General features: G+C 46.1%; 1 protein-coding gene across 1 annotated transcript; it reads left to right on the top strand.

The window, feature by feature from the left end:
- The first annotated feature begins 415 nt into the window (after positions 1–415).
- On the top strand, positions 416–11,542 carry topbp1 (DNA topoisomerase II binding protein 1). Its single transcript, XM_040167584.2, has 28 exons — positions 416–730; positions 994–1,089; positions 1,196–1,330; positions 1,450–1,593; positions 2,111–2,292; positions 2,528–2,721; positions 2,804–2,980; positions 3,078–3,244; positions 3,365–3,528; positions 4,245–4,489; positions 4,572–4,903; positions 5,054–5,226; positions 5,418–5,629; positions 5,741–6,057; positions 6,180–6,368; positions 6,482–6,597; positions 6,764–6,887; positions 7,729–7,887; positions 8,016–8,112; positions 8,194–8,395; positions 8,485–8,702; positions 8,919–9,064; positions 9,155–9,257; positions 9,884–10,047; positions 10,184–10,312; positions 10,389–10,478; positions 10,609–10,770; positions 10,912–11,542. Exons 2-28 carry the CDS (start codon positions 1,000–1,002, stop codon positions 11,038–11,040), a joined length of 4,560 nt encoding a protein of 1,519 aa, XP_040023518.2. The 5' UTR covers positions 416–730; positions 994–999; the 3' UTR covers positions 11,041–11,542.
- Positions 11,543–12,272: the final 730 nt, after the last annotated feature.

The following is a 12,272-nucleotide window of genomic DNA, read 5'->3' as shown; positions in this document are numbered from 1 at the left end:
CTTTGTGAATTAAGGGAATTATCATACACGTTTTATAGATTAGGATTTTGTATTTCCTCAAAACCGTCTAGATGTCGCTTTTATTTAGGTTAATGTGTTCTTATATAAGATAAGAGACATAAGATAATTTAAATTAATTTAAGGTGGGGCAGGGGGTGGAGCGGGTGCGCTGGGAACCGCAAGGTTGGTGGTTCAAGTCCTGCCTGCCCCATGTTTCAAGTCAAAGTGTCCCTGAGTAAGACACCTAACCCATAATTGCTCCCCGGGCAAAATGTGAAAAAGCCATGGGTTTAAAGTGTAATATAAGTCGCTTTGGATAAAAGCATCAGCTAAATTACCTGTAATGTAATAACACTACGTTCAATATTAAACGTAAATCCTGCGGATCGTTCTAACCCTTTATGATGATTTCCACACGGTCAGAATAGCAGGGGACACCGGAAGTTGTGTCGTTGGCGCGAATAATAACAACAAAGCTGATATTTCAATTTTTCCTAGCTGCTATCATTTAATTATCACAAAATGTATAGCCATGTATCCAACTCCATGGACAACGTTTGTTTATAATGTGTATAATTGTTTTATTTGAAGTATTTCTAACGTTATAACGTCAAATGTTGTTTAAATGTTGGCTAACCCAGCCGCTGCCTCGTAGGTTAGACAGACAGCAGCGTTTTAATTAGTATCGCTAACGTAAAACGAGCGACAGTACGTCTTTACTTCCGAAAAGGTAAGTTGCCATCAGTGTATGGTAGTTTACATTACTGTAAAAGACTAAAACGTTTGCCAGTTCGCCTAGATTATTTACTTAAAGCGCGAGATGAACAAACTGCAGCCGGTTTATTATGACGTTTTATGTGTGATCGTAGCATAACGCTATTCTCGGTTAGTGAGAACTGCCACATACTCGAGAAGCTAACGTCACAGCTAAGCCGAGCTGTCGTCATTATAACAAACGTTAATGCAGAGTATTTGTCACTGGTCCTGGTTCAGGTAGCCATGTCCAAAGGAGACAAGGAAGGCTTCATTGTGAAGTTTGTGGAAAGCAGAGCACAGAACAGAACAGAGTATGCTGTCAAGGCGTACGAGGTAAAGTCCAATTCTTCTATTGATTAAGTTGATTACCTTTTGTTGTCACTGTGCTAATAGCTGTTATTTTGCAATGGACCGTGACCCTTTCCTCTTGTTTACAAAGGCCATTTTGGAGCTGCAGTCTGACAAGTACTTGAAAACCGTCGATGAAGATGCAGTTTTGCAGATGGACCAGAAGGACAAGTCTCTGTTCGTCTTCAGCAGCTTCTCCAGCCCAGCCTTTGTGCACTGCAAAAAGGTCTGACTCAGCATTTGACACGTCAAAAAACAGCACCCTGACTTTCATAGGATTTGGTGAAGCTCTGTCACACCGTGTAATTGTTATTTTTCTTTGCCTTTTTGTTATTCGTCGTGTAGCTTGGCTGCCGGGTGGTGAGTCCACTGGTGGTGTTGTACTGCCTGCAGCAGCAGCATTGTGTCCCCAAAGCAGAGAAGCCCGTCTATAACATGGCCATGGCTGACATCACTATTTCTTGCACCAGCTTGGATAAAGCAACACGGGTAAGTTCACTTTACTGCATATGGTCCTTTTCAGATTGTTGCTTTACCTGCTTTTTGAAAAATTGGAGCGTTTCACTGATTTTAGACAAGTATCGTGCAATAGAATATCCTTTTAAAGATTAAATGTGAGTGATTTTAGGCAGATTTGCTTCTCCCATATAGGCTGTTTTTAGCATGGTGGTTATCTGGGGATTTATTAAGTGTCAATCTCAGCTGCCTGTTGTTGTGATATGAACATGTGTTAAGAGAAATATTTTCAGAGAAGAATATAATATTATGACATGTTAACTAAGGTGGCCCCAATCTTTGTTAAATACATACTTTTCAGTGTTTGCACTTAAAAATGTCAGTCTGAAAGCTGGTCGTTATAGTGGACCACAGGTGTACGTCCCAAAATACATTTTAAAAAGTAGTACAGATGTAATCTTCTGCATAGGAGTTGAAGGGGGATTAAGGAAGGCACAGCACAGTGGCTTCTTCAGTGTTCTCTGATGTGTTTGTGTCCGTCTCTCTACAGGCGGAGGTGATGGACCTGGTGCAACTCATGGGTGGACGGGTCTATCTTGATCTAAACGTATCGGTCACACACCTGATAGCTGGTGAGGTGGGCAGCAAAAAATACCTGGTAGCGGCCAGCCTGGATAAACCCATCCTGCTGCCCACGTGGGTCAAAGCCTGCTGGGAAAAATCTCAAAACAGGTGCACTGTCATTAAAAGTGACATTTCTGTTCTAATCTCTATAGAGAAGGAATCACACAGGTTTTTTTCTTTTTTTTCTAGATCTTTTCAGGCTAAATAAACAAAACAGAATTTCAGTTGAACAAAGTCAAACTATACCAATGTTTGATATTTTTGACTGACGACTGTTTTAATACAACTTGTGACTATGATTACTCTGTAAATGATGATTAACACGTCACTCTGCCCCCTTCAGTCTTTTCAGGTATACAGATCTACCCATCGAGGACCATCTGTGCCCAGTGTTGCGTGGCTGCACTGTTTGTGTGACCGGCCTCTCGAGCACAGAGCGCAAAGAGGTGCAGCGGCTCTGTGATCAGCACGGAGCCAAGTACACCGGTCAGCTCAAAATGAATGAGTGCACGCATCTCATTGTTAGTGAGCCAACAGGTAAGTGACCAACAGTTTCAGCACAATGGGTTCCATTATTGCGAACCAGTATCATTTGCAAGTGCTTGTATTTGTTTTGCAGGTCAGAAGTACGAGTGTGCAAGGAAGTGGAATGTGTATTGCGTGTCTCTGCACTGGCTGTTTGATAGCATAGAAAAAGGTTTCTGTCAAGACGAGAGCAGGTACACTGTGACGCGAAACGCATCCAAGGCCACTCGCCCGCACACTTCCACCCCCACTGGCACCAACAAGAAGGAGGGTGAGTCGCAGACAGTCGTTTGTTGTGCACTGGGTTTTTGTCAGTCTGTAACAAATTATATTAAAGGATCTTTTCGGCCTTTCTTTTTTAACTCTAGAGGGTCCATCTCTGCTGGGCTTGAGCCACATATCTGTGAATGCTAGCATGACCGTAAACGACACAGCCCTCACTAACAGCACCATCAGCCGCCTGGAAGCTCCAGACCCCGTTGATTCTCTGGATCTCACCGTCTGCCCAGCAGATGATATATTTGATGGTTGCAAGGTAAACGAAAGCATGTTCCTTCCATTGCCGCTATTTGGTTGTTCTAGTTTTTGTATAATGTGGAGAACATAGATGAGGCTTTTTTTTTTTTTTTAATAAGCTTTGTTAAATGTTGTGCAGTTGTACCTGTGTGGCCTCCCGGGGAAGAAACTGGAGAAGCTGAGGCGTCTCGTGAACGCTGCAGGAGGTCTGCGCTTCAATCAGCCCAGTGAGGAACTCACACATGTGGTCATGGGGGAGCTGGACCAGGACCTCAAGAATTTTCTGTTCAAAGCAACGCATAGGTCTGCAAAGATTACTTTACATTACTTTATGTGGTGTTGATTTCATTCTCAACTATAGAAGCTCTGTGTTTCTGTCCAGAACAAAAATATTCATCCAAAATCAGCCATAAAACTATATATTGATATAGTTTTCTTATTTCACTGAGTTACATTTCTTTAAATCAACATTACTTCCAATAATTATTTTACTCTCAGAATTTACCTGTCAAATTGCATTTTGTTGATATAATGCCACTCTTACTTTACTTTTTTACTTCAGTGTTTTATACAGTCTCAGCTTTGTGCTTCAGGTCCAAGTAGAAAAATGTGGGAAAAAATTGAAGCCTGATATAATGGAATACATGATTTTATGCTCTAGTGGCCTTGGGACCCAAATTCCTCATTTCAATTGGGATATTTTTGTCCTTAAAGGTCTGAGTGTCAAAGTTTCCTTTATACTTATTTTAGGAGCTGAGGTTGATTTTCCGAAACTTACATCCTTGTCTCACTAAACGACCAAAATTAAGACTTTTTTTTTTTTAATACGATGAATTTGAAGTGAAATTTCAAACTTTGGAGTCCAAGCAATTGATTTGAGTCCTCTCTCTAAATTTAACTTCAGGATACATCCTCACTTTAAGTTTCTCCTGCTTAAAGCATCAAAACGATTCTGCAGTTCCCAGTCTGATTAATCCTTGAATAGAATGTAATGTATCACCCTGTATGTTACTTCTCAGACCTCATGTCGTAACGGTGCAGTGGCTGCTGGACAGTTATAACAAAGGCGGTGTAATCCCGGAAGCGGATTACCTCCACCCCGACTGTCTTCCCCCGGCCCCGGCTGCTGTATGCGTGTCTGCCGGCCGCATTCCCACCTCCCGGCACTCGGCTGGTCCCCTTGCAGCCAGTCCCAGCACTCCCAGGCAAACGAGAGCAGAGGAAGACCTGCTCTCTCAGTACATGGACGACGACCCTACAATAGGCAAGTGTCTTGTAAAGAATTAGATCCCATTTTACTCGTTTATCATTACTGCCTTTCTCATTCTTCGTCTTTTATCCTCCAGTGGAAATGCCGCCGCCGCCGCCGGCGGTAGAGAGTAACAGCAGGAAGTCCATCGGTACATGTGCTGGAACTTGGGCGCCAAGCCGCAGCAGAGCACCAGAGCCAGACTCAACCCTGCAGGAAGCCAGCGAGACAGGCCTGTTTTTCGGGAAATGTTTCCTTCTCGTGGGCTTCGGCGCCGAGGCAGAGACCCAGCTCTCTCTTCTCGTGACGGAAAATGGAGGCCGGGTGCTGATGGGCCGCACACGTGTCGTGGCAGACTATGCGGTGGTCCCGCTGTTGGGCTGCTCAGTGGAGGCCACAGTGGACGAGGTGGTCACTGATACCTGGCTGGTGAGATCAGTCGTACGGCTTTGATTGCGCCTGTGTTGAGAGGAATGCACGGCGTCCTCTGGGATTTTAGAGGCATCCTCAATTCGTCAACCGGTTGGACAAAGTAGCAGAAAAAATCTTTGTCGTTGCTTTGTCTGTGTTCCTCTTCAGGCCATGTGTGTGGAGAAGGAGTGTGTTCTGCAGCTGTCCTCCAACCCTTTGTTCACACCCGTCCCGCTGATGGAGGGGCGGTTTCCTCTCAAAGAGTGCGTTCTCTCCGTCAGCCAGTTCACGGGAGCAGAGAGGGAGTCTTTGGTGGAGCTGGCCAAGCACCTCGGAGCCAGGTACAGTTACATGGCAGCCCGACCTCACATGCCGTCTACTTTAATGCTACATCAAGGGGGCTAAGAAATTAGCCAGGAACCCAAGAATGGAATATGTCTTTAGTTGAAATAGGAGCAATATTACTAGTTCTATTTATATTCTACTTCACTCATAGCCGTTTTGTTTTTTTGTTCTTCCCTCCCTCCCGCAGCGTCCAGGACTACTTTGTGCGCCTGGCCAACCAGAAGAAAGGGATGCTGGCCAGCACTCACCTGGTGCTGCAGAGCCCCGAAGGCACAAAGTATCAAGCGGCCAAGAAATGGGGGCTGCCAGCCGTCACCATGCACTGGATCCTCGGGTCTGCTCGGACCGGCCGCAGGGCGGAGGAGGGGCTTTATCTAGTGGACCAGCCAACCTCACTGGGTTCGAAAAAGTGGCACAATTCAAGTCCTTTATTTGGCAACAAAGTAATGTTTCATTTGCGTTGTTTTGTGGGTGTTACGTCACATTGATTTCCTTTTTCTTCTACAACAGAGAGGGATGATGAGAGCTTCGTCGGCGGGTCCCAGAAGGCCGCCATGCCTCCACCGGCACGCTCGTCTCCAGAGATCCCTTTGCTGGGTCTGCAGGGCGGTAAGGCCGTTACTCCGCTGGATCTGGGTCGCCTGCGGAGCAAAGTGTTGCGCTCTGTGTTGGATGAGAGGAAGCCCAAAGACGACGTCGGCACCCCCAAGCAAAAGCCAGAAGGCTGCAGAAGTCACCCTCCTCTGAAGGAGACCTACCTGAATCTGGACACTCCCTCTCGTTTCCTCAGCAGAGACCAGCTCTTCAGGGCGACTCTCAACTCCAAGGTTTGGGCCAACTAAGTAGCAACGGAATCTTGAGATACAATTACAACTTCAGCTTGACGATTAGAGCTTGAAGCAATAAGTTGTGCGCTGGTAAATAAATGGGCCGTTCCTTTTTTGTTAAGGATGCTCTAGGAGCATTGGAGACTCCGGGGGGAAAATCCAAACCAGCAGAGATGGTGGAGACCCCGCTGACTGATGTCATCAACCGGCACCTGAAGGTGTCGCTCGCCAACAGAAACCGAAATGGCGTCTCACACAGCGATATGCAAGCGATCACTGCCAGCCCCAAATTCACAAGGGCCACCGAGGAGGTAAACCCAATCGTAGTAGTACAAGGGAAAGTGAACATGTGATCGAGGTAGATGATATTCTGTCTATGTTCCTTGATATTTGAACAAAAATGATTGTCAAATTTGTTTGTAAGGTCCCTCAAAAAGAACCGGGCTCTCTGGCCGGTGTTGTGATCTGTGTGGGAAAGAAGCTGAGCAAAATGCAGAGCGAGCTCAATGCCGTCGCCGCCTCGCTCGGCGCGGACTTCAGGTACTCGACACACCGTCAATTAAAGAAGACTTAAATGATGTCATTATGAGACAACGTTGAGGAGCCGGTGTGTGCTGTTTGATTTGTTTTTAGTTTAAATCTGAGTTCGCTTGGTTGCAATATGTTCAATTGTCAATTCAATCTCACCGCATCGACTTGTTTTTAGGTGGGCTTGTGACGATACGGTGACGCACTACATCTACCAGGGACGCGTGGGCGACAACAGCCGCGAGTACCGAGGCGTGAAGGAGCGAGGCCTGCACGTGGTCTCCCAGTACTGGCTGCAGGCTGTACGTTTCCCACTAGCAAATATATATTCACTCAGCTTGTTTGACTCTCAACTGCTCTGTACTATATATTAATATATATAGATATTAATATAATGGTTTTACACTTTTAAATGAATGATGACTGGTATTAACGATTGTTTGCTCAATCAAGCAATTGGTTGGTTAGTTGTTGGTTTTGACCAACCGGCAGCTCAAATCCCTAAAATATTCAAATCATAATTATATAAGCAGAGAAAAGCTTTTTGAGAATCTGGACCGAAAATAGCTCTTTTTTTACATACATTTAATTCATTACTTAATTATGAAATGTTTTTTTATTCTTAATCAGTTGTTTTAGCTCAGTAATGAATGAGTATGAAAAACTACTAAAAAAATAAATAGAAAATTTCTATCCCGATCCACCATACTGTGTTATTTTTCTTATGATGGTAAATAATGAGCTTCAATTAGGTAAAAATGAGCAAAGATAGTTAGGAAATTCAATGAAAGAATATTTACAGATATTTTCACAAATTTCTCAAACTCAAAATGAAAAACAACAATTTCTATGTTTATTTTCATTCTCTTGTTGACTTATTCTTTTGTACAATACTGGTCATGTTCGGTTCTCCTAAAAGTGATATTATATGCAATTCTTTTTTTAATTTCCTGGTGGTTGTCGCTGCTTTGTACCTCCCGTTACCAACATTTCATCCCATCAAGAGCAAAAAACGTGTGACGTGTTTATTTCGTAGAGAAATGTGGAGTCGCAGCGATGTTTCTCCTCATAGTTTATTCAATTTAAAAATTTCTCTCTAATAAGCTTCTGTTTCCTCTATTTTTGTTGTGTCGCCTTGAGCAGTGTGCGGAGGAACAGAGACACGTCCCCGAGTCTCTGTATCCGTTCACCTACAACCCCAAAATGAGCCTGAACCTCAGCCAGGTGCCCAACAGCTCTCAGAGGTCTCCACCTTTTACACGGACCCAAGTCAAAAACATCACGGACGCAAAAGACGAGATGGTGGGTCTAAACGATTATTTAAATTTACCCAGAATCGGTTCTGCAGGAATCCGTGTGTTCTTTTCTCTGATGGAGACGCACGTCTTTGATGTTGTAATTGTCTTTCTTTGTGCCGCGTTGTCCTTCAGCGCGGACGCGTTAACGCAGAGGAAGCCCCAACGTTACGCCGCGTAAGCGATGGAAGCACCGATAACGAAGACACAAATGATGCTGCAGGGCGAAGCGGTGGGTGTCTTCCCCCCACAAGGCTTTTGTATATTTAAAAGAACACGCTGACTCCTGTGGTCGACTCTCTCGCGTGTGCAGATGTTACGGAGACTCTAGAAATGAGAGAGAACCTGCAAAGGCAGCTCCAGGAGATCATGTCGGCCACCAAGCTGACCACGGGGAGGCGTACCTCGGTAAGACTCAGCAGAATGGGATCGGCGGGGGGCGACTCGGACCCCCACACACCCGATGGCAGCCGGTTCGGACGCTGCGGGACCCGACGTACTCTGGAAGCTCTGAGGTAAGGAAAAAAAAAAAAATACAACCATAACCAAAGATGGCAATCAAGTGGCGGTCGCCCGCCTCCACCTCATCGTGTCCCGGTTTCAGGGTTCCCAGAGAAGCAGCGCTGGACATCAACACGGAGCCGTCTCAGAGCGAGCAGATCGTTTGGGACGACCCGACAGCCAGGGAGGAGAGGGCCAAGCTGGCCGACAATCTGCAGTGGCCCGGGAGTCCGTCCCAACAATCGGAGCCCTTCGCGGCCCCGCCTCCTCCCGCCGCTCAGTTCTCGGACTCCATGACGGACTCTGAGCTGGTGGAGATGGGTGAGAGGTCAAACGCGTCATGACCTTAGGAGGAGATTGACACGGCAGTAAATTAAAAGGCTGTGAGCCACTTCTGGCCCTGATGATTACTGACAAAAGGGATGTTGTTATCATGCTAGAGCCGGGACCCATTTAGATGGATTTTATCAAAATGCGGTTTGACGGGTGTCTAATAATAAGAGAAAGAGAATAATTTCACCCTGCGTCCTGTCACAGCTGCTTGTGACGTCATCGACCAGCACATGGGCCACAAAAGAGTCGCCAGGCCTCCAACGGAGGAGCGGGAAACGGACATCCTCACTCCCAAAGCCCCCAGCATCACCTTCCCTCTCGCCAACCCCCCGGTCACACCGGAGCCACAGGTGAAGCCGGCAAGATGACGATGCATTATTGTACCTGTGACGTGGTTTAAACAGGCTGCCGGTGCTCATCGGTTCTTTTTTTTCTCTCAGGAGGAGCCGGAGGAGGAGGAGGAGAAGCAGCCACCCAGGTTTCAGCTGTCCTCCCTCAGCCCACAAGAACGCATTGATTACAGTCACCTCATAGAGGAGCTTGGTGAGTCTCTAACGGGGTTTCAACATGCTGCTGTAGCAGCCGCGGGCCTGAAGTCAGAGGAGCTAATTCCTGCCGACTATAAAAGGCGGAAGAGCCTCTCGTGTCGGGGAATTATTCCCCCTGCAGATGCTTCCTGACCAGACCAGATGCAGCATTTACAAACAGAAACATTAACGAAATACTTGACCCGCAAAGCGACACTATTCAGGACTGCATGAGGCTGTTTAAAAGGTTTTATGTGGTCATTAAGTAATGAGCATACTGGATAAATGAGATTTTGGTTATGGTGCAGGACTTGTGTGAGAGTTAAAGTGTCCTCCCATTTTGGGGAGAAAAAAAAATCCTTCAGTATTCAAGGTAACGCGAGTGATTTATTTGTCGGTTAAGTTTTCCTTTAAGAACAAAGGGATTCAATGCATTCAACAGTCCACGAGATTAAATAGTTTCTACAAAACGCTGATTCATTTTGCCTCTAAAAGGTTTAATTTGCAGCAGATCATAGTGAGTCACAGTTGACAGCGGTTCATACATTTATGAAACCCTTTTCAATGTGCGTAACTACGACTCCACGTTCGGTGCAGAATGTCTCATCAATAGTTCCCGTCTCTTTCTGTGTGATTATTTAGGCGGCGTAGTCCTGGATAAGCAGTCTTTCGACCCCAGCTGCTCCCACATCATCGTCGGGACTCCCCTGCGTAACGAGAAGTACCTCGCGGCCATGGCGGCGGGCAAGTGGATCCTGCACCGCTCGTACCTGGAGGCCTGCCGCTCTGTGGATCGCTTCATCCAGGTCAGGATGTAAACACTCCCGATTTATCGTGAAACGATGCGTTAATAGTCGTTATCAACTAAAAGACGATCAGTTATTTAAACAGAATGAAGAAAAATGAGCTAATACAAAGTGTGTGTGTGTGCGCGCGTTCCAGGAGGATGAGTACGAGTGGGGCAGCGGCTCCATTCTGGACGCGTTGCCCTCCATCACCTCCCAGCAGAGGAGGCTGGCGCTAGCCGCCATGCGCTGGAGGAAAAGCCTGCAGGGCCGCTCCGATCGAGGGGTACCTACTGTCCTTTGTCCTCCCACTACGCCGTTTACGTATTCCGCTGATTATTAACCGTTTGCGTGTTTCCCAGGGAGCCTTCAGTGGGTGGACGGTCATGCTGAACATCGATCAGAGCAGAGAGTCCGGCTTCAGGCGGTTACTGCAGTCCGGCAATGCGAAGGTGGCCGCTTGTTTACTTGTGTGGAGTCCCACCTCATTTACTCGCCGCCGCTGCTGTTTCAAACCAATTGTTCATCACAGAGAAAGAGTTCTAGTGCTTTATTTAATGCCCGTAGTTTCTCCCTCTGCAGGTCCTGCCGAGTCCCTCCCCGTCATTGTACAAGGAGGCCACTCACCTGTTTGCGGACTTCAGCCGGCTGAAGCCCGGAGACTTCCGAGTGGACGTGTCGGAGGCCACCTCCCACGGGGTCAGATGCTTGAAGCCGGAGTACATCGCAGACTACCTCATGCAGGTCAGAGCAGCGTCAACGGATCGGACTCGTATTATCGTGGATATCAAAACCGTAAATCGTTTCTCTGTGATGTTGATGCAAAAGTAACATTATCACTCAGTAGAGTAAATGTTAAATGTGTGCTTCATTCTCCTGCAACAGGATCCAACGCCGCCTATGGAGCTGTACCACCTGACCGAAGCTCCCTCTGAGGAAGCTCCTGGGACTCCGTCACGTAAGCGCAAAGCGTCCGCAGACAACTCCAGGCTGAAAAAGACACGTCTGACCTGAAACGCGGCTCCTAGAGATCGTCTATGAAATGATTTTTGTAAATAAGATTGTTGTTGTTTTTTTTGTTTATGTCTCTTGTGCTAAAAATAAAATAAGTGGAGCATTTGTTGTGACAATTTGGCATCTTAAACTCAAGTGCATCGCAGTTTGTGCGGTGAACTCTGAGGCTTTAAGCCTTGATGGATCACTGAAGGTCTGAAAAATGTGTTGAGTCATGTTTTGTAATTGGGTGCAATGACCTTCTCTGGCCTGAGAGGGGCAGTACTCCTTCACTGCTGACTCAGCGCTGCGTTAGAGAGCAGCGCAACGAGAAAGCAAGTTTCTAATGAGGAGTTTTATCTTGAAAAACGACTATTCCAAGTTAATAACTATTTATTTTTCTGTTGCCTGATTATATCTGTGTAGTTATTTTTCTCAGCTCTTTTCCTCCTTAAAGTGAATAAAATGAATCACTTCTCGACTGTCCTACCTCTGCATTAATAAATGCTTTGTTATACTGTTAGTCAGCATACTTTATTTCTGTACTCTTGTTCACAGTCAAAGAGGTTGATGAAAGCAACCGAAACATTAACAATCAGTCGTGTACGCTTCGGTAACGGCTCACTGGCTCCTGCTGTTGATCTCCGCGTGCAGAAAAACAGCAGATTTTGTTTACCTGTTTAGGCCTTTGGTGGAGCGATGTGCTGTTTCATGGAGGTCACATCCCCCTGTTGGCTCACATGCGGTCGGATAAGTGGTTTAACCTCGTAATAGATTGACACAGACTCTGGGTTGAGCTGCTGGGGAGGTGTGGCATTAGAGGACATGACTCAGGCTGCCGAGGCCTCCGACGAAGGAAGGAGTAGAGGTTTGTACTAAAAAGATGTGCAAAGTCACTTATAATAGTTGTTCCCCTCCCTTTTTGACTTATGGTCCCTTTAGAACGAAGCAATTGCTTTGTGGCACCTGGTCAGATGTTGCATGTGGTCATAGATTGTGAGCTGTGCCACTCTGTGTTTTTGGATATTTGCATCTTAGACCTGAAAGTATCAAGCATTTTACAGGAAAGAAAATCCCTTTCCGTTAATCTTCTTGAGACCTCTCGCATATGTCATGTGACCCCCCCCAATGAGTCCCGGGCCCCAGGTTGAGAACCACTGAGCTGTAGCACTCAACACATTGTAATACCGAATCCGAATCTCTTATAACTCAAACTAAAAGGTTTTAAAAAAAAAACCTGATTTAGTCGTGGG

This window comes from Gasterosteus aculeatus, chromosome 21 (genome assembly GCF_964276395.1).
Source record: "Gasterosteus aculeatus chromosome 21, fGasAcu3.hap1.1, whole genome shotgun sequence".
Taxonomy (NCBI): domain Eukaryota; kingdom Metazoa; phylum Chordata; class Actinopteri; order Perciformes; family Gasterosteidae; genus Gasterosteus; species Gasterosteus aculeatus.
Note: the sequence above shows the minus strand (reverse complement) of the source record. Positions and strands in the feature narration are given on the sequence as shown.

Bases quoted from the DNA above. Each gene is read 5' to 3' on its own strand.
- topbp1 (XM_040167584.2), top strand. From the start codon at position 1,000: ATGTCCAAAGGAGACAAGGAAGGCTTCATTGTGAAGTTTGTGGAAAGC. The intron at 5,630-5,740 runs GTTCGAAAAAGT...CTTCTACAACAG, and splicing joins GGACCAGCCAACCTCACTGG to AGAGGGATGATGAGAGCTTC. The intron at 10,048-10,183 runs GTCAGGATGTAA...CGCGCGTTCCAG, and splicing joins CTGTGGATCGCTTCATCCAG to GAGGATGAGTACGAGTGGGG.